This window comes from Synchiropus splendidus, chromosome 15 (assembly GCF_027744825.2).
Source record: "Synchiropus splendidus isolate RoL2022-P1 chromosome 15, RoL_Sspl_1.0, whole genome shotgun sequence".
NCBI lineage: Eukaryota > Metazoa > Chordata > Actinopteri > Syngnathiformes > Callionymidae > Synchiropus > Synchiropus splendidus.
In genome coordinates, this window is record NC_071348.1 from 8,020,748 (window position 1) to 8,034,684 (window position 13,937).

At 44.1% G+C, this 13,937-nt stretch overlaps 1 protein-coding gene across 4 annotated transcripts in view; it reads left to right on the forward strand.

Moving 5' to 3' along the window:
• The window catches only part of epha7 (eph receptor A7), a 63,809-nt gene extending 50,520 nt beyond the window's left edge, over window positions 1–13,289 (forward strand). The window contains exons 6-17 of one of the 4 annotated variants that reach the window (XM_053844217.1): window positions 1,872–1,996; window positions 2,592–2,760; window positions 2,975–3,119; window positions 4,904–4,959; window positions 6,399–6,524; window positions 6,977–7,162; window positions 7,301–7,362; window positions 7,566–7,775; window positions 8,579–8,788; window positions 11,091–11,284; window positions 11,450–11,605; window positions 12,978–13,289. In XM_053844217.1, coding sequence (XP_053700192.1) covers window positions 1,872–1,996; window positions 2,592–2,760; window positions 2,975–3,119; window positions 4,904–4,959; window positions 6,399–6,524; window positions 6,977–7,162; window positions 7,301–7,362; window positions 7,566–7,775; window positions 8,579–8,788; window positions 11,091–11,284; window positions 11,450–11,605; window positions 12,978–13,092 — 1,754 coding nt within the window. In that variant the 3' untranslated portion in view covers window positions 13,093–13,289. The remainder of the gene's footprint in view (window positions 1–1,871; window positions 1,997–2,591; window positions 2,761–2,974; window positions 3,120–4,903; window positions 4,960–6,398; window positions 6,525–6,976; window positions 7,163–7,300; window positions 7,363–7,565; window positions 7,776–8,578; window positions 8,789–11,090; window positions 11,285–11,449; window positions 11,606–12,977) is intronic. The other 3 variants (XM_053844219.1, XM_053844218.1, XM_053844220.1) reach the window with 3 other exon arrangements.
• The last annotated feature ends 648 nt before the right edge of the window (window positions 13,290–13,937 follow it).

Consider the following 13,937-nt stretch of genomic DNA (forward strand, 5'->3'; position numbering starts at 1 on the left):
TGTTGAAGTCCAAAGATTATGAAGCAAAGAGTGCCATCTAGTGGGCTCTGAAAATGAAAACACTGTTGCATGAAGCCCCAGCAGCCTGTTACTAATCGTGGCTTTGTGGTTCAGGATTTTGGAAATCCACCTGGAACAGTGGAAGTTCATGCTCCGGCTCAGAAACTGGTGTTGTTGTCAAGACCACCTAACCTGAGGCCGAGACCTGAGCATGCAGAGACCAAGACAATGAGGGGGCCGAGCCCAAACTGAATACAGAAGCATTGTTCATTGGTCCTCAAAGTGTCCTGTACTTGGTCTCTCTATGCTCCTGTCTCAACCCGACTAGTCCCCGACTAGCTAACTCTCAGTCCCTGGTTAGCTAGTCTCTATCAGAAACCATCTTCAACACACGTGCATGGCGGCACAGCGCCACTTTGTGACCTTTATGTCTTTAAAGTTGGAGGCCAAGGTCCTGCCTTTTGTACTGTAGGTGCACTGTACTGCACTCGTCTCTGAGAGTTGAAGTTAGGTCATTGATACCAGAGAAGAAGAAGTCCTTTGAGACCATTATGGCCGTGACTGTCAACTTCAATAGGTGTTCAGAATAAAACTGTTTATGAGGATTTTCAAAGGCATGTCGGAGCAGCTTAACTCATTAAGTGAATGTACACGTCGGCGCATTAAGTTAATCCAGGTGTCCGGACACTTAAAATGAATCGGAGCTGGAGGTAATTGCGACAAGTATCTGCGGAAACACTTTCCTCCATCTAAAAAGCTTACTGAGTACCTCTTATCATCAGGGAGAGTTAATGCATTTTCCTTTCTGTGCAAATTTTGCCATTAATGCTCTGGAACTGTCATTTATCTTTGTGTGAAAAGCCAACTGCACTCAGTTTTAACGTTCCTTTTATAGACTGTGTCTCTGCAGCCAAAAAAGAGTGTTAAGACTTTATTGGTTCTTATTTGTAGTCGTCCAAACGCCCTTTCCTTGAGCACAAAAAAACCCTCTGATGTATGAGTTCTGAAAGTGCGATTCAAGGATGATAAATATGTGTTATTACTGTCCGCTCTCACTTAAGAAACTCAATGTTCTGGATGTCATCAAATTGCATGAAACTTCACTGACACTTTGCCGTCCATGCAGATGTTTGCATTTTTCATCTTGGCGAGATGTGGCCAGCGATTTCATGTGCCAAAGCGTAGCATCGATTTTTCATTCTTGGCCGCATCTTTAGAGGGCTGGCCAGCATGGGATGAGGCCATGTGGAGAACTGAGCTGACAAGAAAGCACTAGCTCGTCTTAGAGGTTTTGTTTTCTCTGATGGCCAGCAGTGGTCAATAAGTGTGGCAATCTGCCTGGTACTGGTCCTGGATCAACCTCAGTGAACTGGAACACTGGTGGGTTGCGATGCAGTGGCACCATAGAAACCATTTCACTGACCAGGAAATGGCCGTTCTGGTTTAGTTCTCTGTTTTCAGTTGGTACTGACAGTTCCCTCTTAGCAGTTTACAATATGGGTATTTTTTTATGAGGTTTCATGAAACACTGTCCTTGTGCTCCAAAGCTGTTGCTCTCAATTTAAAAATACTTGGAAGTCCTTGGAATGTGTAGCATATGAGACAGAGAAATTGCAGTTAGCTGATGGAATGTAACATTGATGTCACTTATGTGCCGATGAGGCTTCATGAAACAGCTAGATGGCGCACGTTGCTCAGTCATTTTGAATTTGAACAACCATTTCATTGAAACCTCACATCATTTTTAAACGGCTGAGCTCTGAAAATTAGGGCACTGTTTCATGAAGCCTCATGAGCCCGTTATTTGGTATCACTGTGGGGTGACATTTTAAGTGGAGTGTAAAAAAACGTGAATGCTTCTGTCCCCACAGCGCCATCCCAGGTCAGCGAGGTCATCAAGGAGAAGGTCCAGCAGCGCAGTGTCCAGCTCTCCTGGCAGGAGCCCCACCAGCCAAATGGAGTCATCACTGAATATGAAATCAAATACTATGAAAAGGTGAGTCCCACATCTGCGAGAGCCTAGTCTCACGAGTCCAAGTTAGTTGTTCTGAAATGCAGTCAATGTACGGCTTCCAAATGTCCTGCAGAAACACAGACAATAAGCACTCCACTGTGTTTCTGAAATGATCAGAAAGAAAAGATCTAAATAGTACCACCAGCATCAGATAAGAACTGCACAAATACCACATAAATGGCCCAGAATGTCAATGATCAAGAGAGATACTGGCGATGCACTTTTCTTTTGATAAAAATGGAGTTTCGGTTGGAATTGAATCAGCCGTCTCACATGTCATTTTGCTCACTGCTGTTCCAGGTGCTGATAATAAAAAGTTTCTCATGGATGTGGAATTGTTTTGCTGCAGCAGCTGGAGAATACTGCATCAAATAGAAAAAAAGAAGTTGAACTATCGCTTTCTCATTCATGACAGAAATAGGATGAAAAAATGGCAATTACAAGCAATACTGTTATGGACATTTGAGGTTTCATGAAACAGCGTCCTATCGCCCTGAAAATAGAAGACACTGTTTCATGAAGCCTCATGAGCCCATCAGTGGCGGCTCCGCCATTGATAATGATTTCTCTTGTTCAGGGTCAGAAGGACCGGACCTACTCCACCGTGAGGTCTAAATCCACCTCAGCGACCGTCAACAATCTGAAACCCAGCACAGCCTACGTCTTTCAGATCCGAGCCTTCACTGAGGCTGGGTATGGCACCTTCGGCCCGAGGGTGGAGATCATCACCAAGGAGGAGGCCACAGGTAGCAGAAAGTTCCTCTTCAGTTGGACACCTCTTGATACCAACAAACATCAGAACGTTGGTTGAGATGGGAGCAACTTGAATGTGTCTTGACTTTGAGATGAAGAGCTTTCTTGGCTCCAAAATAGAAGCTTCCGTTTTGAACTGGAGCGTGAAGAGCCGATCAGTGGACGTAGTTACGACAAGCTTCTCTCCTTCTGTTCTGTCGCCGCCAGCTGCGATCGTGTCCAGCGAGCAGAATCCCGTCATCATCATCGCGGTGGTGGCCGTCGCCGGGACCATCATACTGGTCTTCATGGTGTTTGGCTTCATCATCGGGAGAAGGTACGCTCTCTCGGGCCCCATTGACTCGCCGCTCCTGTGAGTCTCTGCCTGTCAATTAGCTTTTCTGTCACTCACAGACCTCCACGTCTGTGGAGCTGTCACACTCGCGCACACGTGCACCCATCACTTCATGGCATGCTGCTAATGAGTGGTGGTGTTATCCTCTTGGCTTCTCCAACATTTTTGTGAAATGAGTTGAGCAGGCTGAAGTGGTGCGTTTGTCTGGCTGTTGAGTGTGTGAGACACATGTGTGATATCTGGGCTTGTCTCCCCACCCATTACTTCAACTCATGCTTTCTGTGGCCGTGTTTACATGCACAGCATTAGTGAGGAAATTCTAGTTTTAGTTAAACAATGTGCTCAAAAGCACTGCAAGAGCAGAGGTTGTGCTCTGTTTGTAACACATTTATATGAAGTATAGCAAACCATTCTTAGTCATAGCTGAACATGTAAATACAGCTGCATCACCCCATCAGCATGAAACAGCTCGAGTTCACAGCCTGCTGCCCTCACACTGCACTCGTCCCTGCTGGTTTGACTCAGCCTTCAAATGTTCAATTTGGCTGGTCTTGTGAAAGGGATTTGAATGTTTGATGTTTTTGTCTCACTTCAAGATTAGATTCCGCAATATAAAATATTTGAATTAACACGAAATATTTGACTATATCATCTTTCATATTACAAGACATTGTGATGTCCCGAGCAGACAAACAGGCCGGGTTGCATTAGCACATGCTTCCACTTTATTTAAATAAAAGAAAAAGCATCCATTTAGCTGAGATTCTTTACCACTAGCATTGACAATGTGACCTCATGAACGATGTGACAGTTTCCTAAATTTCAAAGCCCACAAGGTGGCGCTGTCTGATCTGAACCCTTTGGATTTTTTCAACATGAAGTTCAACATGACGTTTCATAAGCCCATCTCAAGTGAGGCTTCATGAAACAGTGACCTCATTTTTACCTGCCAAAAGGTGGCGCTCTCTGCTCCTTATCTTTCGCTTTGAGCAAGTAGTGGAATTTCAATGAAACCTCGTGACCAAGAGCGCCACCTGCTGAAAATGAGGGCACCGTTTCATGAAGCCTCATCACTAGCTTTAACTTTCGTGAATCAATATTGAATTCTGAAGTATGTTATTGGAAAAAAACTGCTGTGTCTCAGGTGTTGGTTTGGAGTTGGTGGTGAAGAAGACACTAACCACTAGTGATGGGCTTATGAGGCTTCATGAAACAGTGTCCTCGTTTTCAGAGCTTTTAGTTTAAAATTGTGTGAGATTGCATTGAAATGGTTGTTCAAATCCAAAGAATTTCAAGCAGATAGCGCCATCTAGTGGGCTCTCAGAATGAGTGAACTGTTTGATGAAGCCTCAACAGCCCGTCACTACTAACCACACAGGCACCTCATAAGATTAAGCTCTGTTTAGACTCTTCAGTTGTTTTGTTTTTGTTCTTTTTATCCAGTAATCATCCAAATGTATTACAAAATATTTGAGTTTCATTTCCTTCTGTTTTTAGATTTTCTTTCAACATTTTTTTTTTGTCAAATTGGACCTGGATCGCAGTGCAAAAATATAATTTTTTTGTTTTGACTTGAAAAAAATGAGGTTTATCCAGGGAGCCTTACGTTCCCGTATCCCCGCTGCATGTTTTTATTTCAACACTTCAGAGCTGTTCCCAGACTGAAGTGTGTTCTACTCAGCTGGGTTTCCGCAAAGATTTGTCATGCACTGCATTTTAATTCCTGAGCTTCACGTGTGTGTTTCCTTTCACACAATGGCTTGATTACTCCGCTTTCTTCCCCCCCACCCCCCACTGTGCAGACACTGCGGGTACAGCAAAGCAGATCAGGAGGGAGACGAGGAGCTCTACTTCCAGTGTGAGTGCACGCACAGACATTTTCCTCCTGACAGTGTTGAGCCTCATCTTATCTGAAGCCACAAACTATTGAACATGACTGGAGGAGAAGTGAAACTGTAACACAAAGTGATCCTCAGAACATCTCTATAAGATGATGAAGCATTTAACCATCTCAGATGACAAGAGGCTTTGTCCGGTTCTACACGGTCAATTTGTTTGTGTCCCGCTGATAAGGCTGTCTCCTATCGGCTGCGCCGATGTCTGGGACGGACGAAGCAATTATCGGCGCGAGTGGTGACGCGCCGGAGCACAATGCTGTTGTTGTGCTGGTGTTCCAGACACTCGCGCAGGGCTGCCCTGACCAACCACCTCTCACGGTTTAGGGAACTGAAATGAAGACGTCCAGCTCATCCTGTTGAGAAGCCAACAGAGTCTGTGGTGCAGCTTTATTGAGACATTTTTATTCACCCTGGTCTTAAAACCAACTTTTGGCTGACTGTGCAAAAATAGGGAAATACACAGGAGTCTACAGGAGAAGAATAAAATAGTCTGTTTTAACTGAGACGTTAGGATTAGACTGCGACTAGAATCAAAAATATTTATTGTAACAGTAGCCGAAGCTGCAAGTCGAAACATCACGGTTGTCATGCTGTAGTGATGAGTGAGCTCTTTGCTGCATATGTTACTCAGTAAAACAAGTTTTTGTGCTTCTATCTTGGAAGTTTTCTAGCTACTCTCTTCATCACGGAGGATGTTTTATTTATGACATCGCATTGTAAATTGGGTGCATAGAGGACCAACACTTTTTTGGTTATACATAAGATTAGCAAACGTATAGTTCCGTAAATGTATTGATAAATATAAGTAAAGTACCAATTTGCATCTTGTTCAGCCCTGAAAGTTCACTCTAAACAACACCATAGTTAGTGCTTATGCACAGTTAATAAGCAGGTATTAGTTTATCAATATTTAATATGTCTTGCCCTTTCAAAACCGTATTTTCTCTGTAGTTGTTTAAAATGAAGATTATTCCCAAATTTAAATTACAGATATTTTCCGTGTGTAAAACTCAAAAGATGCGAGTGATGAAAAAAACGCTAGTGGCACACACCTTGATCTGAGTTGTCAGATCAAGTGGAGGAAGTGTGGCCCTCATGAGGTCAGCGACTTTTTATCGTGAATTAATTTTCACTCATTGAATTTTGATTTTTCAATCAAACAGTATTTTGTCCGCCAAATATAGCAATATTAAGCGGGAAAAGTGTGTTAATATTATATTTACAAATTTCAAGTCACAAAAATATTCCAATATTTCGGATTTACTTTGAGAATATTTAAATATAATGTTGAGTGAAATATATTAGGATAGTAATGTGGCCCCCCGGATGTATATGGTCTACACTGCTTCTTATTTTCTCTTCCACATTCAATGATAAAAGCAAATCCTCTCATCAACAGTTAAATTTCCTGGCACCAAAACCTACATCGATCCTGAAACCTACGAGGACCCCAACAGAGCCGTCCATCAGTTTGCCAAAGAGCTGGATGCCTCCTGCATTAAAATCGAGCGTGTTATCGGAGCCGGTGAGTTTGTGTCTCCCTCCTCTCGTCTTGTTTCGCCGCCGTGTGTCCTCATACATCACCCTGACAGCCACATATTTACACCTTGGAAAGGGACACAGCTTTTTCGTGCTGTATATTGATGGTGCAATTGCGACGACGGGGTAGAAGTTCATTGCAATTAATGTCTGGCCTGCGTGCGGACGTGGCAGACGCGGAGATTCTGCCGCTGAGAAATTGCTGCCACATGGGTTTTCCAGAGGCGGTCAATGACAATATCCATGCATCTGCAGCGCGTCTTATTATAGGTCCTGCTTTCCCTCCCGTGGGAATAACAAGATGTCGCACTCAAATTTATATTCCGCCTCTGCACAGCTGCTTTGTCTCAAAATAGTGTAATAAATTTGTCACTTTAAAGTGCTTGTTTTTCGTCCCCTTAACTTCACTCATGAGCGCTGTTTTTCCACGTCACGCAGGAGAGTTCGGGGAGGTGTGCAGCGGTCGCCTCAAGCTGCCCGGGAAGAGGGAGGTGTCCGTGGCTATCAAGACGTTGAAAGTGGGCTATACGGAGAAGCAGAGGCGGGACTTCCTGTGCGAGGCTAGCATCATGGGGCAGTTCGATCACCCCAATGTGGTGCATTTGGAGGGCGTTGTGACCAGAGGTAACCCATCTCAAATCTAGCTGCTTCAGTAGCACTTAGCCTTCGCCCTAACTTCGAGTTAGCCCTCGGCTAAGTCAATCTTTCGTCAAAGAAACTCTTATTTCTAAGCAATGGAACTCTCTTGCTTGTATCCTGAAGGAAAGCCAGTGATGATTGTTATCGAGTACATGGAGAACGGTTCCCTGGATTCCTTCCTTAGGGTGAGTACCACCTTTCGGAGGTAAAGGAAAAACTGCATATTTAGTTTTTTTGGTATAACTTTGCATTTTTTAGAGCACATCCCCAAGAGCCTCCGTGAGAGCGCTACCATAAATCTTAACTGGCGGAGCCGCTGCAGTTCTTTGACCTACATTTCCCTCATGGTCAGCGGAAGATTGCTGACCAGCGTTTTGTCTCTTTGTAGAAACACGACGGCCAGTTCACAGTCATCCAGCTGGTCGGGATGCTGCGGGGCATCGCCGCCGGGATGAGATATCTGTCGGATATGGGTTACGTTCATCGAGATCTGGCAGCGAGGAACATTCTGGTGAACAGCAACCTCGTATGTAAAGTGTCCGACTTCGGTCTGTCACGGGTGATCGATGACGACCCGGCGGCAGTCTACACCACCAGCGTGAGTTCATGACTTCACCTGGATTTTGGGCAAAATTCGAGTTTTGTGTCACTTTCTCATCAGGCACACTTGACTTCATGTTTTTATTCAGCGTCAATCGTGCCGTTTTAAATCAAGATTGATTGTCAAGATATGAAGGTGGCTCAATAAGTAGAGATGGAAACTTTTTGTGGGCGTGGCTTATTTCACAAGCAACTATTAAGCTACAGCATCACCACTGGATTCATCTGAATTGGGGCAATTCTATATTTGACCTGTGATTTGAAGAAAACATTTCCTTTTTTCTATCTCAGAATCAGAATCAGAATCGCCTTTACTGTCATTGTACCACAATTTCAAACGATTTTGTGGATTACCACCCCCTTGTGGACAATTTTTGTCTTTTGTGTGATGTAGAAATATTTATTTTTTGTCGTGAAATGCTATCGCTCAGTAGTAACAACTGCTTTTCATGACTCCAGCAGTTGTTTTGAATGATGAAGATAGTTTCCATTCTCAAACTGTTATATGATGGAAACGGCTCAGCAAAAGACAAGACAAGACTGTACGTGGCAGCTCCTCCACCTCAAGCCAAATACGCTTAAACAGTCAGGAGATCAGGAGGATGTCTGATTTGTGTCTGTGAATTTCTGCTGATACACTGGGTTTTACCTTGTTTTCAAACACTAGTCTTTGCTAAAAGTCCAAGCTCATTCTCTCCCAAATCTGTCCAGCAAGTCTGCCTCTTAAGAAAGTGACACGAATCATTTTGTGTGTTTTATTCCGATATTTAATGGTGACACTTTCTTCAATTGGTGTTTTAGGGGAAGATGCTGGATCTTATGGTCTTTACTCCAGTCACTGACCTGCGTTTTACTGAACAGGGTGGGAAGATACCGGTGCGATGGACCGCACCGGAAGCCATCCAATACCGTAAATTCACCTCAGCCAGCGACGTGTGGAGCTACGGCATCGTCATGTGGGAGGTCATGTCGTACGGGGAGCGGCCATATTGGGACATGTCCAATCAAGATGTGAGTTACTGTTGCTAGCAACTTAGCAGACGCCCCAGTCGTGCTCCTTATTTACCCTATCCATGGACAGAGTAGGACCACTTTCTTGGTTCTACTCTGTCTCTCTTCTCCACATGTCCAAGCCTCCAATATGCCTCATGTCTTCAGGCTTCTCAAGTTTTATAGTGGGTGTGGCCTCCAACAGTCCCTCCCCCTAGGTACACATTGAGATGGTTAGAAAACTCGGACGCTGTATACTTACAATTTTGTTGCTTCTTTGATGGCACATTTACCCGTGGTTCATCTGTCACTTTTCCATTCAGGACTCCCATGACTTGTAGCTCTAGCTGAAAGGGTTGTGGGAGGTAACGTTCATTTGAAACAAGTGAAACAAGTTTTCATCCCGAAATATGACCGTTTGTTCCGTGGTCGGTTGCTAGAACTGGTACGCCAACCATGAAGCACAGAACAGTGAACGTTTCAGTCAAGTGAAGTAGAACACTTTGTGTGGTTGTACATGTCTAGAGGCCTTTTTTCGGCCGTGGTAAAATTTGTGTTCTTTTGAAGGTAGCCCACAAAATGGTACTTACAAACAAGGCAATCCGTGACGCAGTTTTTAAAAAAAATACATTTTCAATTCGTCTAAACCTGTGTAGTTCAAGTCAACATTGTCTCGTCTGGTGTTTCCAAACTTTGAGTCTTTCACTGTATTCTCAACTCACTGACCAGCCTCTATCCCACACACCACTGTTTATAAAGAAGCGTGATGAAAACCTCACCTGTAGTTCTAAGAGCTGTCTCCCTGCCAAGATCAACTGTGCCAAGCGCTTTAGACTAACAGCGGAACTCCGACATGCAAGGTGCGCGAGCGTGATTAAGATTCCAGAGCAAAGCCCTGCTGATTGAAAAGGAGGATCTCAGAAATGCTAAGCAAGATAGCCGGGCATTCAGGCGGCGTTTGTGCCGTTCTGATGCGCTTCGCCTTGACACAAATCAATGTCAGAGTCTTCTTTGGCTTTGTCAAGATGTCAGACAACTCCCCGCAGGAATGCAGGAGGAACATTATTTGCATTTCCCCAACATTCTCAGTGTTTTGACACCTTCTCCCTCTGTGACTCATTCTTGTCTGAGTGTCCTGGCGCTGCGAGCTGATGAGTGAGAAGAGACGCACGCGCTCACCCGGAGTCACATGACGACACTGCCGCACAAATCCAAACACCCAATTCTCGGAACTGTTCTCACAAGCATTGGGATTTAATGAAGTGTGCAGCGAGCGGGAAAAGTCCCATGTTGAAGTAGTCATTTTGTTGAGACATGTGAACAAGACACGTGAACAAGGCTGGGAAAGTGCCCACAGCTCCACTGGTGCGTGCAGGAAAGCAACCAGCAGCCAGATCCACTTGTGCATAAATGATTGCTATTTTCTAAATCTTTGTAACAAATCCGTTGCTGAGTAATGTCAGTCCTGAAGGCAGCGGGGGAAAAAACTGCTGCTTAAATAAAGTTATGCTGACATGCTCTACACAAACTTGAGCAAATGCCTTTCACTACTGTTAAATAAATTCCTTAGTTCAGGTATCAAAGCGGCGGCACATGGGCCAGATCCTGCCCACAAGTTTATTCTGTGTGGCCCGAGAAAAGATGAACTACTCTACATAACCAAATCCTTACTACCCCCCTCTGATTTGTTCCCATGATCTCGCAGTTAAGGTTGCCATACAGGTAGTGATGGGCTTTATGTAACAGTGGCTTCATTTTCAGAGCTTTGTAGGTGGCGCTCTTCTTTTGAAAATGAAGTGAGGGCTCATTGTTTTTCACCAAAAAAGATTTTAGAGCAGAGAGTGCCACCTGAAAGTGCCGTGTCAAGAAGCCTCAACTGTCCATCACACGGCCACTGCTCATGTCCATCTCTTGTTTTTATTTTTCTTAATGGTGGGACTTTAACAAGTTAAAAAATTAAATATTTCATTTAATTGAACAGTTTGCTCTCCAGACAACAGGGGACCTTTGTAAGTGCAGGAGTTCCTGGTCCTCTGATCACACTGATGCACAAGACACGTGGCAGCTAGGATGAGAACAACAACAACAAACATGGAGGAATCCCTGAACCAAAGCAAACAAAAGCATCTGTTTGCTTTGGTTCAGGGAGGTTTTTCACTACACAATGACCAGGGTTTCCACTACTCTGAATGGACTTGAAATCCTTATACAAATATTTTCAAGACATTAAAAGAGCTTTAGTTTAAATAAGGTGATATAAAAAGTTGAATATGGCCACCAGCGTTCTATCGAATCCCACCCTAATTTTTTTCTTACTCCTCAGGTCATCAAGGCGATAGAGGAAGGCTACCGTCTCCCGGCCCCCATGGACTGTCCTCCTGGTCTGCATCAGCTGATGCTTGACTGCTGGCAAAAAGACCGAGCCGAGCGTCCCAAATTCGATCAGATAGTCGGCATCCTCGACAAGATGATCCGCAATCCAAACACTCTGAAGACACCAGTCGGAACGTGTACAAGGTGAGGAGCTCTGCTTTTTCTCCCTCAGTTGTTTTGCATGTCTTTGTATAACTCCCATAGCAATTCCACTCTTATGTCTTTATCTAAAAAGATAAGTTCATGTGCCGGCCTGACAGGTGATTTGTCTGTTGCCTCCTCAAACATCTCTCTGCGTTCCTCCCGCAGACCACTTAGTCCACTGTTAGACCAGAGCACACCCGACTTCAATGCCTTCCACTCGGTGGGCGAGTGGCTGGAGGCCATCAAGATGGAGCGGTACCGGGACAACTTCATAGCAGCTGGCTACAGTTCCCTGGACTCTGTGGCCAGGATGTCAATCGAGTGAGTGAGCACAATCCCCCGAAGGAGAGCAGCATCAGCAGGGAACAGTGGCACCTGTGATGTTATCACTGCGACCACATGCCTCTACTCATCCACAATCTGTTGCGTTCTGTCGCGCGCCCACAAGGCTGTTATAGCGACGCACAGCTAGTCATCGACACGTGCCTTCAGGTCTACTTCTCCACCATGTGGTTTGATCAATGTTATTAGCATAGCTATTGTATTTGCGACATGTTTTGATACTTCAGATAAAGTCAGTAAAGTCCGCTGTGCACCAAAAGCCTCAAATTTACATGTGAAGTCCAAATCGTTTTTTGCTTTCAAGATACGTCCACGGTAGTTAAAGGGCTACAACTCAAATCTGCTTCGTACTGCAAATTTATGGTAGCACCCCCCCAACTTTTGGGGAAAAGTCGCTGGAAAGTAAGCCGGCCATTTGGGCGCAAGTCGCAATAGACGGAATGCCACTTGCGTCACCATTTGATGCGGAAGACTGACTTCAGTGGGATGTCCACTTTTTAAAATAAAAATCAAAAGTTGAGGTCAAAAATTTATTGGTTTGATGTGAATGTACTTCAAGACTTATGTACATTTACACCAGACTGAGGTAGCTTTGGTTTGAACATACCTCAAAATGTCATTGCAGACAGCTAACTGTCCCAGTTTGATGCACCTCCCGCAAGAAATCTAAAAGTAAGGCATTTCACCTTTGATGCGAGGCCCGTGTACCTGGCACACTTTCCATAATCCAGAGGCAAAATTATAGTTTTGTAACCTTTGAAATGAATATCTTGTAAAACTGGAGGCCATGTTTGGTTTGGCCATGATGTTGTTGTACTGTACGTAGCCTATAATAGTTCTAAATACATGTAGTTGCTACATAAGTATGTAAACTTATTAACTGTGCTAAGAACTAGATCACTTCCGATGAATGTAGTTACAGCAGCTCATGTAGATCTTTAGTCTTAGTTGCATTGTTCAAATACAGCTTCCAAAAACTAGGTTAGCTCAGGCAGAATTTCCATAGACACCTTTGGATTGGACGATTTTATCGGCCCAAGGCCTGGGCTGTGTTAAGAATGGTGGCTTGACACCCTTCAAATCCTTAAAAAGAAGGGGAAGCTGATTTATTTTTAGCATAAAAATGCGATGAGAAATACACAAAAAAAAAAAAAAACTCACCCGTGAGACTTGAGTTTCTATCTGGTCCCAGATGTCTGTTCCATGTGTTCACATTCCATAACTGAAGAGGATGTTTATTTTCTTAAATCAGGTGACTATGGCGACATCACAGCCAACAATGAATTTTTTTTTAACTCTTCAAATCTCTTTCCTGCCTGCTGACTAATCCCTGTTTTAATGTGTTTTCCAGGGATGTGATGAGACTGGGAATTACACTGGTGGGCCATCAGAAAAAGATCATGAGCAGCGTACAAACTATGAGAGCCCAGATGCTGCAGCTTCACGGTACGGGCGTTCAGGTCTGACGGACTCCTGATGGACTGCCCAGGGGCCGACTAGACGAAGAGCATGATCAAAACTTTCCTGCCACAGCGTCTGATGAGGATGTCTGTCGTGTCTTGGCAAGATTACTCTTCTGATCCTCAGTGAAGGATTAAGCGCCACCTCCTGGACCGGCTGCTAATCAAGAGGAAAAGGGCAAAAAAAAAAAAAACAACAAAAACAACAAGAAACTACCTGAAAGTGGAGCCTTTCCTTGCTTCGGTTTTCCCTCAAACTTCCAGAAGCGCTTACACATATCAAATGGCGCGTTACAAAAGAGTTTTCGTGCTGTTGGACTGAATGAATTGCACACTATGAGAGTGATTTCAAGTCACTGTTGTGTTTTATTTTATTTTTTCCTGATCATTTATGGTGTCGGCCACAGTGGCATGCGAGGTGTAGTTCTTTACTTCCCTCCGTTTGGATTTGACAACAGGGTAAACTCACTTCAACCCAAACGCCGAGGAGATTTGCACTGAGACATGCTGGACTTTGTGGCGACTCGATGCTTACCGAGTGGGTTATTTGACACTTTCAAGTAGCAATATACTTTGCTTTAGTGCTCACTAGAGGGAATGATTTAGCTGTGTGTTTCCGCACTGATAAACGATTGTATTTACAATGCCATTGTCACTTATTTTGCCATCAATTTGCCTAAAATGTTTTGTCTCTAGCTGCAAATAGATTCTTGACGGGTCATTACAAGAAAGGTGGTTCCGGTAGATATTGCCTTAAATGTGTTAAACAAAGTGTTGCTGCCATTTTAGAACGCTTTGTAGGTGGTTCATTCAGTGGGTGGGCACGTTTACTTTTCATAATAGAATGATGT